General features: G+C 41.8%; 1 protein-coding gene across 2 annotated transcripts; it reads right to left on the minus strand.

Moving 5' to 3' along the window:
- Nucleotides 1-7,686: 7,686 nt before the first annotated feature.
- LOC103696080 (protein IQ-domain 26-like) lies at nucleotides 7,687-11,349 on the minus strand. Of its 2 annotated transcripts, none has more exons than XM_039125373.2 (4): nucleotides 10,719-11,349; nucleotides 9,434-9,907; nucleotides 8,721-8,927; nucleotides 7,687-8,624 (listed from the first exon to the last, which is right to left on the minus strand). In XM_039125373.2, the coding sequence occupies exons 2-4, from the start codon at nucleotides 9,827-9,829 to the stop codon at nucleotides 7,923-7,925; spliced, it is 1,305 nt and encodes a 434-aa protein (XP_038981301.2). In that variant the 5' UTR covers nucleotides 9,830-9,907; nucleotides 10,719-11,349; the 3' UTR covers nucleotides 7,687-7,922. The 2 variants fall into 2 exon arrangements, with proteins under 2 accessions (XP_038981301.2, XP_038981302.2); XM_039125374.2 differs by lacking the exon at nucleotides 10,719-11,349 and adding an exon at nucleotides 10,212-10,350.
- Nucleotides 11,350-14,767: the final 3,418 nt, after the last annotated feature.

Here is a 14,767-nt window from a genome sequence, read left to right on the forward strand (position 1 = left end):
GTCTTCCTAATGATCGCCTAGCAGTCAAATTTTTTTTTTTTTTTAAAGTGAGATTATGATAAACTAGCATATTATAACATTTTCTATGACGGTGACATTCTTAACTACCCCTTTCCTTAGGCATTTTATGGTTATTCTATTGTTTAACCTAAGGCTCTGATACCACTAGATGTCACGCCCCGGATCCGGATCCGTGACACGGCCGTGCTATTGCCGACTACCGCCCACAATAGCACGCAGCCTCATACCTGGGTAACAGGGTAGTCAAACCAACCGAATTCTTAGTACAACATGCTGGTCAGTACCCAAATACAGAGCTTCTATGTAGTTTATGTATACAAAAGTATACTTGCTTTACCCCAAAAGAAAGAATCCCTGATACCAAATTAACGTGTCTCTGGCAGCTATCAGTGGTAAGGATCTGAAAGAAAAAGTAAATGAACGGATATGAGCTACACGGCTCAGTAAGTAATCATACATAATCTTACCGGATCGAACATAATGGTAACCATGTTTATGCAGGGTTTGAGAAGCTGACATGCGTATTATCTCACAATTTATCATGGCAAAATATGTATGCTTCGAAAACAAAGCAATATTTTCAGTCAAACAGAATTTTCATAAAACATAAGAATTCATGCGATTAGCATCATTTAAAGGAGATAGCGGTTATAGCAAAATACAACATTTCATAAGGATATATTCAAAAATCCGTTGTAAAACAATGTATGCTTTGGCCAGGCACGTTCACAAATGTCACGGCCCGCTTGCGCAGGGCACGTGACTATCGGGCCCACATGAGGGGGAAACACGGGGCTCCCCTGCCAGATGTTGGCCGGTTCCGGGGCTTCACGCAAGCGTCCTTCACCCCCCACCGATTTTGCTTCTCCCCAAAAACGCATCTGCAGGATTTGGAAGCACCCGCCTCATATACCCAGGCTCTGAAACGAGCCTCATGATCATGCTTCAAATATCATTTTCATAAAGTATGCATATGAAACTGTGCCCCCGGCATGCCGTGGTCTTTTTTCTCTCGGATGCTACTGCGAAGTCAGACTCGACCACTGGCGGGGCCAGCTCAGTTACTATTCAGCCACTGGCGGGGCAGGCTCAGTTACTATTCAGCCACTGGCGGGGCAGCTCAGTTACTATTCAGCCACTGGCGGGGCAGGCCCAATTACTATTCAGCCACTGGCGGGGCAGGCTCAGTTACTATTCAGCCACTGGCGGGGCAGCTCAGTTACTATTCAGCCACTGGCGGGGCAAGCTCAGTTACTATTCAGCCACTGGCGGCTCAGTCATTCTCAGTAGCATCTTTGAGCCCATTATAGTGCCTCTGGGCTAGCTAGGACTTTATAAACTTACATGCATGATTAAAATATCAGTATCATCATGTCGCATACATAGCCATAGCTTCTGGGATCATGCAAGTTACTTATGCATTGTAACATATCATGCATGAAGCATATATACTTAAAATAAATGCTTGGAAAACATTAATAACATGACATGATCCATAACAGGATTTGGACAGGTTACTTACTTTCTTCACAAATCATGTATACAATTCAAATTGTATGAAAAACACTGGTTCATCTTATAAAACGTAATACAAGATCTACGATAAGATTAAGACAGATTACTTACTTTCTTCACAAATCATGTATACAATTCAAATTGTACGAAAAACACTAGTTCACCTTATACAACGTAATACGAGATCTACGATAAGATTAAGGTAGATTACTTACTTTCTTCGCTAATCATGCATACAATTCAAATTGTATGAAAAACACTGGTTCATCTTATAAAACGTAATACAAGATCTACGATAGGATTAAGACAGATTACTTACATCAATTCGCTTTCCAAATTGCTCAAGTCCAGGTGACAAATCCTTAATCACCTAAAACAACATCATAGGGTTTACATTATTTCCCATTTATTTATTATAAAATCTCTTAGTTCATCATACTATGAACTTACTTGCTTGGGTCCTATCCAAGGATTTAGCCCAAGTCCAATTTGAAGCCTTTAGGGTTCGATTTAAAACCAAATTGGGTCCACATGGGTTGATTGGGTTTTTAATTAAAGGATTGGGCGTTGTTTATAATTGGGTCCAACCTTTTCTAGCCAATTGGATCCTCTGATTTGGTCAATGTGGCTCATTTGGGCCTGAGTCAGGATTAGCCCAAGGTCAATTCGACCTTCTGTCAGTTGAATTGGGCTTGAATTGGGCCTAATTTACAATCAATTAGGTCTGCTGAGACCAACTCAGCTTAATTGGATTCGGACCCAATTTAATTTGGGCTTAATTCGGTTCAGATTTGACCCAATTTGCAGTTTGGGCTCGTCCAGACTTAGCCCAATCTGATTGGGCTCGGGTTCAGGTTCAATTGGCTAAACCAATTTCTTATTATTGAGCTTAACGGGTTTCGGACCCGAACCCCGATCCGTCCCGTTAGGCCGGACCCGTTAAGGGGCTCTTCTCTCTTTTTTTTTTTTTTCTTCTTTTCTTTTCCTTTTCCCTTTTTTTTTCTTTCTTTTTCTTTTTCTTTCTCCCTCTTTTCTTTTCTTTTTCTTCTCTTTTCCAGAACCTTCCCGACTCTTCACTCCCTCCTCTCTTCACCCTTTCTCCTCCTCTCTTCTCCGACGAAGGCAGGACGGCGAGCGGAGGGGAGGACGGCGAGCAGAGGGGGCCGGGCCACGACCGGCGGCGTCCGCGGCCAGGCCCCGCGGCGTCCCCGGCCGAGCCTACAGCGCTCTCGGCCGTGCCTGCGGTCGACGCTCGTGTCGACGGTGCTCGCAGCCGAAGCTGGCGGCCACCACACACGACGCCGAGCTGATGAGTCCCCTCTCCCTCTTTTCTTCTTTCTTTCCTTCTTTCCTTCTTTCTTTTCTTCCCGTTTTCTTTTCTTCTCTGTTTCCCCTCTCTTCTTTCGTGACCATAGAGGGGGGGCGACCCCATGCCGGGGCTTGGAGGGCCGGATTGAGGTCGGTCGGCGGCTCCCGTGGCGCCTGCAGCAGCCGCGGCCCGTGGTCGCCGACCCTCTCTCCTTCCCGTGGAGAAGAGAGACCTCGAGGGAGGAACAGCCCGCGGCCGGGACCAACGGCGCTGACGACGCTCGCGGCCGCACACGGGAGTCCCCTCTTCCCTCTCTCCTTTTTCTTGTGGGAGTCTCGCCACCACCTCTTGGCCGGCGGAGAGGTGGGGCTCGGCTGGGGCTGGCGGCCTTGAGGCCGCGTTGGTCGCCGGCACGGCAGACCCGGCGGCCCTTAGCTGCCCCTCTGCCCTAGGGCGGCAGCGGCCGGGGACTATCACCCCGTAGGCCGAGTCCGGTTGGGCTCGGCCCGGGTGGCAGCCAGGCCTGGGCTTGGGTTTCCTTGGTCCGGCCCGCGGCCCGTGGGTCCGGCCTAGGGTTTTGTTGTTGTCTTCTCCTTGCCCGATCTTTCTCCTTGCGCTGGTGTGCTCCCCTCTGTTCCATGGATGGAACAGAGAGGAGAACACCCCCACCGAGGGGGTTCCTCCCCTCTTCTCTTGCTTTAGTCTACTGGCAGTGTGCTTACCTTGACTTGGCTGAGTGGAGTTGGGCAGTGACCCTTTCTCGGCAAGTTCCCTCCTTCCTCCCTTGGGGCTGCGGGGCACCTTCCACCTCCAGCTCCAGGATCTAGCTCTCTGGTACCGAATATCAGAGGGTTAGAAGCTTAAGAGGGTATATCCAAGATTAGGGTTAGCAGGGCTTAGGTCTATAAAAACTAAGCTTGTGATTTGACCCCAAGGAGAGGTGGCATCCTCTCCTTGCTCAGGGCTTCGGGAGCCACCAGCTACCCCCCCCCCTCTTCAGGCCAGCTCGAGGCCCAGCTGCCGAGGAGGAGGGAGGTGGCGGGCTCCGGTTGTGCATGCCTGTGGGGGGTCTCTCCGTTGGCCATCTGTGATCCTGTCTTTTCAGCCCTCGGGGAAGATGGGAGCCTATTCTTTCTGGGCCTGCTAACCCTGCATCCTGGCCCAATACCCTCAAACTGGGCCTTACAGTATTGGGCCTAGTCTATATTGGGCCCGGACATTACATTCAAGAGCTTTGTTTAGTCCAAAAATAAAACCAAACGGACCGATCAAAAAGCTCTGTAAGACAGCAGATACACAGGAGAAAGAGAACAGATCAGATATAGCGAGATAGACCAACCAAGGCAGACAAAACACAAACAAGAACAACCAGCAAAAAGGCCACAGAAACAGATCAGAACTGCGTTTGACGTCAGAATAGAGGCTGTTTGATCCCCCGTAGCTAGGACAAGGTGGGGCGGCGACATATGAACCAGCCATCCAGATCGGCCATGTGACGTGACCGCATACTTTCTGGGACAAGGCCAGAGAATATGCTAGCCCTGAAAAACTTATTACGACCTCATTATCTGTGAACAAAAATAATCTCATTTTATAACAAATAATAAATCTATATATAATTAAATTCATTCATCCAACCAGAAACAAGAATGCTCTATCTATTATTTTTTCCACCTGTGATCTCAACTATAGCTAAGTACTATGCAAAGAAGAATATGAGCTTTTCCAACCCAATAAAAATTCCAAACTACAGTAAGTAATAGGAAAATAATCAAATGAACAATATTAGATAAAATGAATACCATATCAATACTTAAAAAGCTTATACAAATAAAATGCATATAAGCCCTCATTATCACCTTAGCAAAAAAGTACATACCTACATACATACATACATATAGTTACATACAAATTTAACAAATTGTTCAACAATAGTTTTATATACCATGTCATCCATTTCTCATTGAATTGATTTTCAGGTTTCATAACAATGTTTTTTGGGTTTTGGACTAATCAAGATCATGACCTGATCCAACACTACTAAACAAAACATACGCATAAGCCCGTGGAGGTTATCCCATGCATAAGCTCGTGGAGACAATTCCATAATGATGTTAGTGCAAACCATATCTTATTCATCTGATTTATAAATTACTCTTGTCAAATTAATTTCCACTTACACACTGCATTTCTCTCGAATTCAAGATAATATTATTTACATATTCCTATTTTCAAAATCTGATACATATACTACCATGCAAGTATATTCGTAATGAAAATCATATAAAATGTACCATCACATGCTAAATCAAATCTATCGATATAAAACTCATGATGCAAATCTAGCAGTACAAATCAATGAATATGTATATATTTATATTAGTGACCAAGTACAGGGATTCTTATCTCTATCGCAGTCCAACACAGCTATAATGCTATTAATCCACACCCAACATGTTCAGTCAATTCAATATCAATATAAAAGCAACATATCCATTATCAATCACTCGCAATATTAATAAATCAATTATTCAGTAATTATCTAATTTTAGAGTTCTAATATTTGAATTATCCATACTCTTTATCCTTCTTTAATTAAAAACTAAAATAAATAAAGAGTCAAGGCCTTACTTCAACTTCTAACAAACTCACACAATCCACACCTCGTTTAGAAACTGCGGTGTCAAGAACCCTGCTCAACTATTCTCCTATCTTGCAAATCATTCCCCCACGATACCAAATACATTATTAAAGTAAAAAACCATAAACTGATATTCAACTACCTAAAACCCTCTACTAGAGTTCACCAGAGGTCTACCATCGCATCCCTTGATCTCTCACCTTGGTCCGTCGAGGTGCTTTGGCAGCCCTTTCCGGCGAAGAATCTTGGAAGAAACGCTGAAAAAAGAGCTTGAAACCAGCGGCATGCTTCGAGGGTTTTGCGACGGTTTCAATAGAGGAGAAGAAGGCCTTATGTGGATGAGTTCCCAGCCTTATCCAGCTGGTGATTGGATTGCCCCAGCCTTACTAGATTTGAGTCACATATTGCCTCAATTTCCCTCCTGAGGTCCAAATGAGACTTTCCGTGGCTGCCAGAAGTATATTAGCTGATACAGGGGGGCACAGCAGATAATGTTTTCCATTTAACAACTCCACAAGCACAAGCAGTGAATGTTGAAGTCAAGCTCCATTTAGCAACTCGGGCAATCTTTTAATCTTGAGCCAGCGCTTTCCATGCGTCACTAATGCCTTGCTATTATAGATATTCGACCAAAGCTTGAACAATTGAATACCTTTCACAGCAACCGAGCAGATGGAGGAATACTTGTTCTATAACAATCTAGCATTCCTTTCTTTCCAAGAGACCCATGTCATGGCTGCCATCAAGATGAGAATCACTTGATGATCATATTTTTAAGTTCCCCCTTCTTCAAGCCAAACACAAGCCTTCAAAAGTCCCATGGGATTGCAAAACTCCCAAGAGTGCGCAAACGGTCCTCCAACTGGTGGAGAAGAAGTGACAATCGGAAAAAAAGGTGATCAACGGACTCCACAGAGTTTTAACAAATAATGCATCCTCCCAAATTCTTGCCGAGCTTTCTGCCAAGAAGGTTTCGACTATTTAGCCTTTTCTTCCAACAAAGCCATAGAAAGCATTTTTCCTTGAGCGGAACGCTAAGGGACCAAAGCGAAGAAGCGAACCTGCATATCACGCTCATGAACGCATTCATGCACGTTTCCGTGCCAAAAGCATAGCCAGTGGAACGTGAATCCGAGATTCTCTGAAGTCCAGAGGAGGAACATGTCATACCAAAATTTCCATGATGCGTTTCATAGTGGCAGCTTAGGCTGAAATAGTGATGAGGGTGACCCAATTAAGTCTCAAGCCTATGATGTGTTTATGGATACATAAGAGGTGTTAAACTAACATGACAATGGACAAGCAATCTTGAAAAACAGCTTACCCAAAAAAATATGTTGTAGGCAGTCACTGACGCTAGGCAGTTCTTTAAACAATTTCTGATGCTTATTCTTTTTGCATGAATATCCTTCTAAAAATTTAATTTTGCGTGAATACTCTCTTCAAATTTATATTTATTTATGTATCCTTATAAAACACTATTTTTGCATAAATGCCCTTAATATAACGATTCTTCTAACATCATTAATAAAAACCATATTTATTTTAATTAAAAATAAAATAGATTTTTAAAATTACTTTTTTGTCCTCCATTGCGATCACCTTATAAATATTTCTTTTTGCACATCTATCCATTAAGGATATTTTAGTTATTTTAATTTTAAACCGTTAATTTTTTAACGACGTTAAATAGTATGGGTAAATATGCAAAAATAAGGATAAAAAAAAGGACAGAATAGCAAAATAAGTGTTTTACCTACAAATATCTATTTTGGAAGGGTTCATGTAAAATTCGATATTTATGAGGGTATTCGTGCAAAAAACTCTTGCCATAAAACAATTAGCAAATTTATTTGATTGAGAGCAAATATCACCTAAAAAATGAATTGTTCTATTACTTTCTCCATTTCAAACCACTCTTCCCCAACACAGCCTCCCATCACTCTTTTTCCTTTTAATGAAGGGGTGGTTGATTCTCTCTAATATATTAATTAAGAAATGAAGGTGGCTTGATTATTAATCTAATCCTACTCAAAGTGACTATATAGGTGCAGGATTTGAGCCTAGATTTGTCTAAACACTTTCTAATCATTTTGAATTAGATAAAATCAAGTTGATATTAGTTTACATTTTAATCATGCTTCAGATATCCAGATTAGATCGCGCTGAGTAAGATCCAGACAATGTGACATGCTGCTGCTACGACTAAAATCTTCCTTGTATTTTCATTAGAAGAAGGATGCATATGTTCCTTCTGTTTACATTAAAGTCCGAAAATTTTCATTACAACTAGGTGAGTGAACAGCAAAAGAAACAAGAAACTCATCAGACTAGGACAATTTGCGCATTCTCTCTTCCTCCCTTGTCACAACACTACTCATAATCAGATTTATGCATGCAGGGCCTAGTAGGGGCTTCTGTTTCTAAACTCCATGATCACCACATCCTCTGCAAGTAGTAGTCTCTACTCAATTCAACAGACTTATCGAGCCTCTCCACCACAGCACTCTTAAAATTAAAGGCTCCCTGTGCTGGGGAGCAAGACTTTCTTGACACAACCCCACTCAAGCTTGCTCTGGACTCCACAGCCTCATTCAAATTCGATGGCACCCTCTTCCTCAGCCCTGCAATCTCTGGCCTCTGCTTTGGTGCGCTCTGCGACCGCACCTTCGCCACCGACGACCTCGTGTTTGCCATATAGTTAGGCCGGTTTGGCATATTAAGAATTCGCCGGAGAACCCCATCAAAGGCATTTAGGCCCTTCGCCGGCGTTACCGGGGTACTGCTCGCATAGTTCATGTAGCGAGGGGTGTTGTAAGCAGTCTTCGAGTACCGGCATTTGCCGTCTGTACTGAGACTCGAGTCCTGATCTTGGTATATTCGGCGAGTGGGTATGGAGAGCCTAGGTGGAGTTTGACATGGAAATGGAGAGGAAATGAGCAGTGAGTGCTGGTCTCCAGTAGTCTCTGAAACAGAAGGGGTGGTTCTACGGGAAGATCTTGACTTGGTTCTGCAAGTATCCATCTCAACAATCTTTGGACTCCTATCAACGCTGTAGCTTGGACTGTCAAGGCACAACGACAGCCGCCGGCTATGAACTGGTGCTAATTGTTCGCTTCTTGGTTCATTAAACCTTTCCTGCAAGTATATAGAAGAGGAAGAGAATTAAAAGCCTAATGTAGTTGGCTGCTAATGGGAATAGAATTCGTATGACCATAATGAGGATTTCAATACGTATGATTTCCGGGGACGGATAGCTGGTGGAAATCTTCCATCTTTTGGAAGAAGGCTGTGAATGTTCTGCTGCCGAGCGGCGGCCTGAGCTCTTATAATAGCTTGCAATCGGTGAAGAGTTGCAGCTGCTTGCTTCCTCACAAGGTAGCCTCGGACCAGAGCTTGCAGCTTTACTAGAGCTTTGAGGGCTCGAAGAGCTTTCTTTGCCTGCAATAATAGCAGTCCAAAAGGATTCAACTCTACTAAACGATGCGGAAAAAGGCAACACCAAGGCAGAAGTAAGAGTCAAATTTATCCACATTATCTAGATAGAAACCACGAAAAGAGATCGGAGAAACTTGATATATACTTGGTACTAGATGCAATAACTGGAAAACAAAGGAAGTGGCCGAGAACTCAATACGAGAAGAATTGTTAAGCCATTAATAATATCGCAAGGACTCTCCACTGAGACATTTACTGCCCAAATAACTAACAAGATCTAACAGGGTTCCTTTCAAATAGAGAATGTTGTCAATATAGCTACTAACCAATAAATTTTAAGCAATAGGCATTAGATTCAACATGTTTGAAGTAAAAACAGAACAGAAACAGAGAATGGTAATGTCTCACTTCAAAAGATAATACGCATTCCAAGAATTCAACTCCGCGAGAAATTAGCTAAAGAAGGCTTTGCAAGAGATGGATTTACTAGTCTGCAAGATTGGTCTTACTAGATATCCTCTGAAAGCTGTTTGAATCTTGACGGCCGCCCACGGCTCCATGCAGCCATTAAACATAGTGCCTCTCCCCTGGCTCTGGAGCCGCACCACCGCCGCATGAGCTGCCGTCACTGCTGCACTAGCTGCGGCGGTGGTGGCAACCGCCACCGCGATAGCATGCATGTTCTGAACCTCCCTCTCAGCATACAACGATTTCAACCATTCTGAGTCCGCCGCCGCCGCCGTATTCTGCGTCTCGCCTTCGCTGGAGCCGCTTCCGAACTTCCCAAAGCTCCACCTTTTCTTCTCTTTCCTTTCTCTGCCACTGGTACCGGCGTTGTCCTTTTGATCCTTAGCATCCTTCTTCCCGCCAAGAAGACTCCTCAGCCACTTCGTAGCTCGGCCCATTTCCCGGCCGCCGGAACCAGACAAAACTTAGAGACAAGGACAGGAGCTTAGGTACTAGTGGGAAAAGGCCAGGAGGTCCTGTAGAAGAAACGGGGGTGCCGGATTCAAGCAAGAGTATACAGATTGAGTAAAATCTAAAGTAGCCAGTTTCCAGGTTGCCGGATAGGAGTAGTAGTAGAAAGTTACAAAAGATAAAATTGTAGTGACTATTTTTTTTAAAAAAAAAACTTTTCTCGAAAAAACGAGAAGATAAGGTGACTAGAGAACATCGAGAAGAAAAGACAGAAAGAAAAGAACTTTTAGTAGAGTAATGCCTTGTGGATTCCTGCGTTACAGGACAAATGGAATTTACAAGAAATTGGGATTAGTAAAGCAAACCTACTTCAGAATCACTGAGCAGAAGAGAATTATAGAGAAATCCATCGAGAAACTTGACTGCAACTGGATGAAGACGGGTGAGGGAGAGCATAGCTAAGCCAATTTCAAAATTCAAAGTAGAAGGGAACTAAAAGGAAGGAAAGATGTGCGCTCCATTCCATCAGCTAACAAAAAGCACTGCAGATAACTCCTCGTGTCTCCAAATATTCTCCACTTCTCCACTCATAGCAGAAAAGACAGAGGAACAAAAGAGAGAAGAGGACCCATCTCAAAAGTTGGCTCCTTTCTTCCATCAGCGGCGGTCTATCTCTCTGTAAACTATGTTTAACTAGAAAACAGAGCCCAACACAAACGAAAGATCGATACACACCCACCTCTCTAGCAAAAGAAAAAAAAAACACACCCACCTCAAAAGAACGAAAAAGTTTGGATCTTTCCCGTTAACTTAGTAGGAAAAGCTCCAGATAAGGACAGGAATAAGCAATAAGGAAACTTATCTCCATATACTCACACCAAAGTCGGATGCAGAGCGTTCGATAGCGGAGAACCGCAGTAGAACTGGGAGAGAACTACAAAAACTCTCCACCCTCTAGTCTTCCACCGCTTTCTCTCTTTCGGGAGCTCAGTCTCCTCGGAAAAGATGCATGCTTCCTTTCTTCTACTTACTGATAGTCTCGTGAATAGTCCCTGGTTTTTTATTATATTATACTCGATCTTCTACTTCTCTCCATACTATCAGCTTTTCTGAGACCTGGTCTCAGGGTACGAAATCTTAGAACAGGAGAAGCAAAAGACGAGCAGAGGATTTCCTTGTCTCGCCACTAAGAGCTTTGTTTCCTCTCTTGTTAGTCTTCTAAGGGCCAGGTGAGGGGAGAGGAGAAAGGAAAAAGGAAGATCCTGGGTTTGGTTAGTCGTATCTTTCTCTGCTCACGCTACTTCTCGTCAACAGGCTGCTTCTCCCTCGCAGGAAATCTCTGAGAAGCGTATGGTTTGGTCAAAGCTCAGCAGATCCGAAAGCTGTGGTACTACTGATGCCAGAAGGAAAGGGGAGTTTTTTATTGGTTCCTTTTTTTTCCATGGGCAAGCAAAGAAACTATCCAAGGGAGTCCGAGAGAAGGTGGTGGGAAATAGTGGTTGCGTTCAGACTTCTGAGAGCCAAGCAAGCAAACATTTATATTTCCGGGAAAGGAGAATGTGAATTACGGTCCAGGCCTTATGTTGATATTTACTTAACGTTTTAGTCCCTACATATATTTTCTTCATGCTTGAGTCCCTAGTGCAGTAGTGCATCATAGTATGCGTACTTGTGCTTTAGTCTGCACGCACTTAAATCTATCCCATATACAGTGGAACAAAAGTAGCACAATGGCTGTTAACATGGGTACACCACAGCTACAATTTGTAAAATTTTGGACCAGAATCATTTCATCTATGAAATTACGACCATACAAGACAACTTTAAATAGAGATTTTATGTCAAAATAATTTATAATAGCATATTTTATGCATTATATTAACAAATTTGATCGGTATGATTTTTTAATGGCTATTTTTAGAGCAGTCCTATCTACGTAACAAATTATCCACTTATCTCAACAGCTTAATAATGAAGTTAAAGAGTGCAGAAACAGAATTCGAACTTAGGACCTCTACTCTAATATCATGTTAAAATTACCATTTGTTTTCCAAAAACTTAAGTCGATAGAATGAGATAGATTTATTTATATATTTTATATTTTTTTAACAATAATCATGAGTTTTTTTTGGATAACACGGGTAGTCATGATTTATAAACCAAAATTATCCTATCCGCACATATATTAAAGGGGATTTGAACTCTTTTCAAAAATTATTCAGTTGAAATAAAGTTAGAAATAACCTTATATATACGCATTATTTCTTAACTAAAAGAGATGGGGGACTCCAAGGGTCTTATCGTTGGATCTCTGTCGAGAAAGAGGGGGTGAAAGCAATTTTAGAATAAGAGTCCGAATTTGTGGTATGATATGGTCCGTGGAGGAAGTGGTCACATCGTGATGGCAAAAAGCACGTGGAAGGATTTGAAATTACGGCAATGCACTGTGGGGAGCGGAGGACCAAAAGGTGTACGGGCTGACAGGAGAATAGTAAATGGGGGAGGGTCGAAAAGTAAAAGAAAAATCCTTCGGGTTCCGAGTCTTCCGCTGACGTAACTGGCTTTAAAGTAGCGTGCGGGCATCCCGCCTTTCCGGCGCGCAAAATCGTAACGATCGGGAGCGCGCATGAGTTCTTTACTTTTTTTTTTTTTTTTTTTTGCCCCCAAACTAATTATGGTATCCGTGTCTGAATAGATCTATTTGGTTGTTTTTCCACATGTAAATCCCTATAGAAGGAGAGTTGGACGCGGCAGGGATAAAATTGGATGCTCGTGGACTTTTTGTGATGTTTTTTTTTTAATGAGACTGACAACAAAACTAAAAATAAAATATTACAGAACACAATCAAGATGGGTGATATTGTGGTCTATAAAAACTATTCAAAGTGCTCCACTATATAAAAAGCGATGCGGTCTGTCATCCTATTTATCTCCCGATAGATGTGTATGTCTACGAAGCATACACACTCCCTCAAGCTCCTTCAGATGCCATGCAGAAGAGGATGAAGGATCCCTGTCTCTGCCTGACTCTGAATCCATCTGACCACCATAACTGAATCATCCTCAACTACAATGAAGTCGTCTCTCAAAACCCACCTCATATTGCTGATACCCCATATCGTAGTTTCACCAACAGCCACTAGCCTCGAGTCTGGATCTCGAATCACAGAGCTAGCTCCTCAAATATTTTTTTTTTTATATTGATATTTACTGAAAAAAATAATAGTTTTATGAGTCATCTTTTACTTGAATATAGCTAGATAGCATTTAAGCTGCAATAATTCATGATTTATTAAATTCAAATCCAGGCTATCTATAGCCTACCATGTGTACCCAAAGAACAATATTGGTCCCCATTTGAGTGGGTAATCAAGCATTGAATCATTGCTTTTTTACTTGGCTATTGCAACTACTTGAAATAATTTAGTGGTAGCACTTGCTTTCCTGTTATTGTGCTGAACTTTGGGAAGACTTTGCAAGATTTAATTAAAATACCAAATGTAATAAGATGTGTCTTATGATCCTTGCATTGCCATAGACTCTGGCATGGCAATTAATTATTTTTGGCCAATGTAGAGTTTCACAATGTATGCACTTAATCACAGACTCCAGCCTGTGGACTGTGATAGAAGTAAATGAACCTCTTAGTTGAAACATGAGGTGATGGACTATACCAATGCATAGCAGATCAAGTTTCATACAAGATATCCACGAATGTACAAAAGTAAACAAATAAATAATATATTCACAGGCTCTAATGTTATTGTTATCGGCGCAAAACCATGTGAGAAAGAGTCCACCAATTGACCAAACAAAATACAATGATATGTGTTCCACTAGAATAATAATGCTAATTTCAGGCACTTCTCTTTTCATTTTTCCCCTTTTACGGACATGATTTCTGTATATGCAATTTCCAAAATAAAGATGTATTTAGTTTCACTAAAATTAAAATTGTATTTCAGTTTTGATTGATTCTGAGTTCTGAGGTTTGAAAAATAATATTGGATGTCAAATATATAGCTACCACAAAATTCTGAAAGACCTGGTTCCAACTCTCAAAGACCATTGCTAATTGATAAGTGCATGCACAGTAGAAAACTTAACTGAAACTGTATTTTATAAATGATAATATTGGTTCTAACATCATAAATCTCTCTCTTAAAAAAGAAAGGAGCCACATCATAAGCATCAGACATGCAGTAAAACAGCAGTACCTGAAAAATATTTAAACAAGCTTGTATACAGGTTGAATAGTGCTGATCTAATTCTCAATAATCTGAAAATATGGAGCATATTATTTGAAAATTCTGCCCATATGTCAGCCCACCATCCCATGTCCAAACGTATGGTCCTTCAACTATTAATGTGATTAATTAATCATTAGCCAGCTTAATGCAAAGTTGTTCATTTTTTTAGCCTTTTTGGTGCCCATTAAGGTGTGTCGGCAAGTGGCTTTATATTTTTTTTCAGTCTTTATTGCTCTATGTACGGCTAACCTATAAGATTGACACGCAAATGAGAAGTGAATAAACAATTATAGATCAGCAGAGTTTGGGTCCGGTAATGGCAGCTTTTGTTTACTAACTTCGAAATCTACGACCAAGCACTCCCCTTTAGCCAATTAGCCCCTCCTCTCGCAATAAACACACACAATGCTATTAAATATTAATCGAAATCCTGTTCCCCGTGGTTTCATTAATTCCCATACATAGAGGCTCATTGCCATATGCTTCATTCAACAAATGATGAGCTAATCCATGCACTCACATCTATGATGCTAAGTCTTCCACCCAATCAAATGTTTTCACCGAAGTGGCCTAAACGGAAGGACCTTAAGATTTTTATAGAAGTAGTGTCCTGAAACCAAGGCTCTCGAGCTGTAATTATGCACAAAAAACTCAGAATCCAAATCTTATGAGATA

The sequence above is a fragment of the Phoenix dactylifera genome, chromosome 1, assembly GCF_051530095.1.
Source record: "Phoenix dactylifera cultivar Ajwa chromosome 1, Ajwa_hap1_PhDact_Kaust_v1.1, whole genome shotgun sequence".
In the NCBI taxonomy this organism is placed as follows: Eukaryota; Viridiplantae; Streptophyta; class Magnoliopsida; order Arecales; family Arecaceae; genus Phoenix; species Phoenix dactylifera.

Bases quoted from the DNA above. Each gene is read 5' to 3' on its own strand.
- LOC103696080 (XM_039125373.2), bottom strand. From the start codon at position 9,829: ATGGGCCGAGCTACGAAGTGGCTGAGGAGTCTTCTTGGCGGGAAGAAG. The intron at 8,928-9,433 runs GTAAGACCAATC...CTATTATTGCAG, and splicing joins CAGCTTTCAGAGGATATCTA to GCAAAGAAAGCTCTTCGAGC. The intron at 8,625-8,720 runs GTATTGAAATCC...ATATACTTGCAG, and splicing joins TCCGTCCCCGGAAATCATAC to GAAAGGTTTAATGAACCAAG.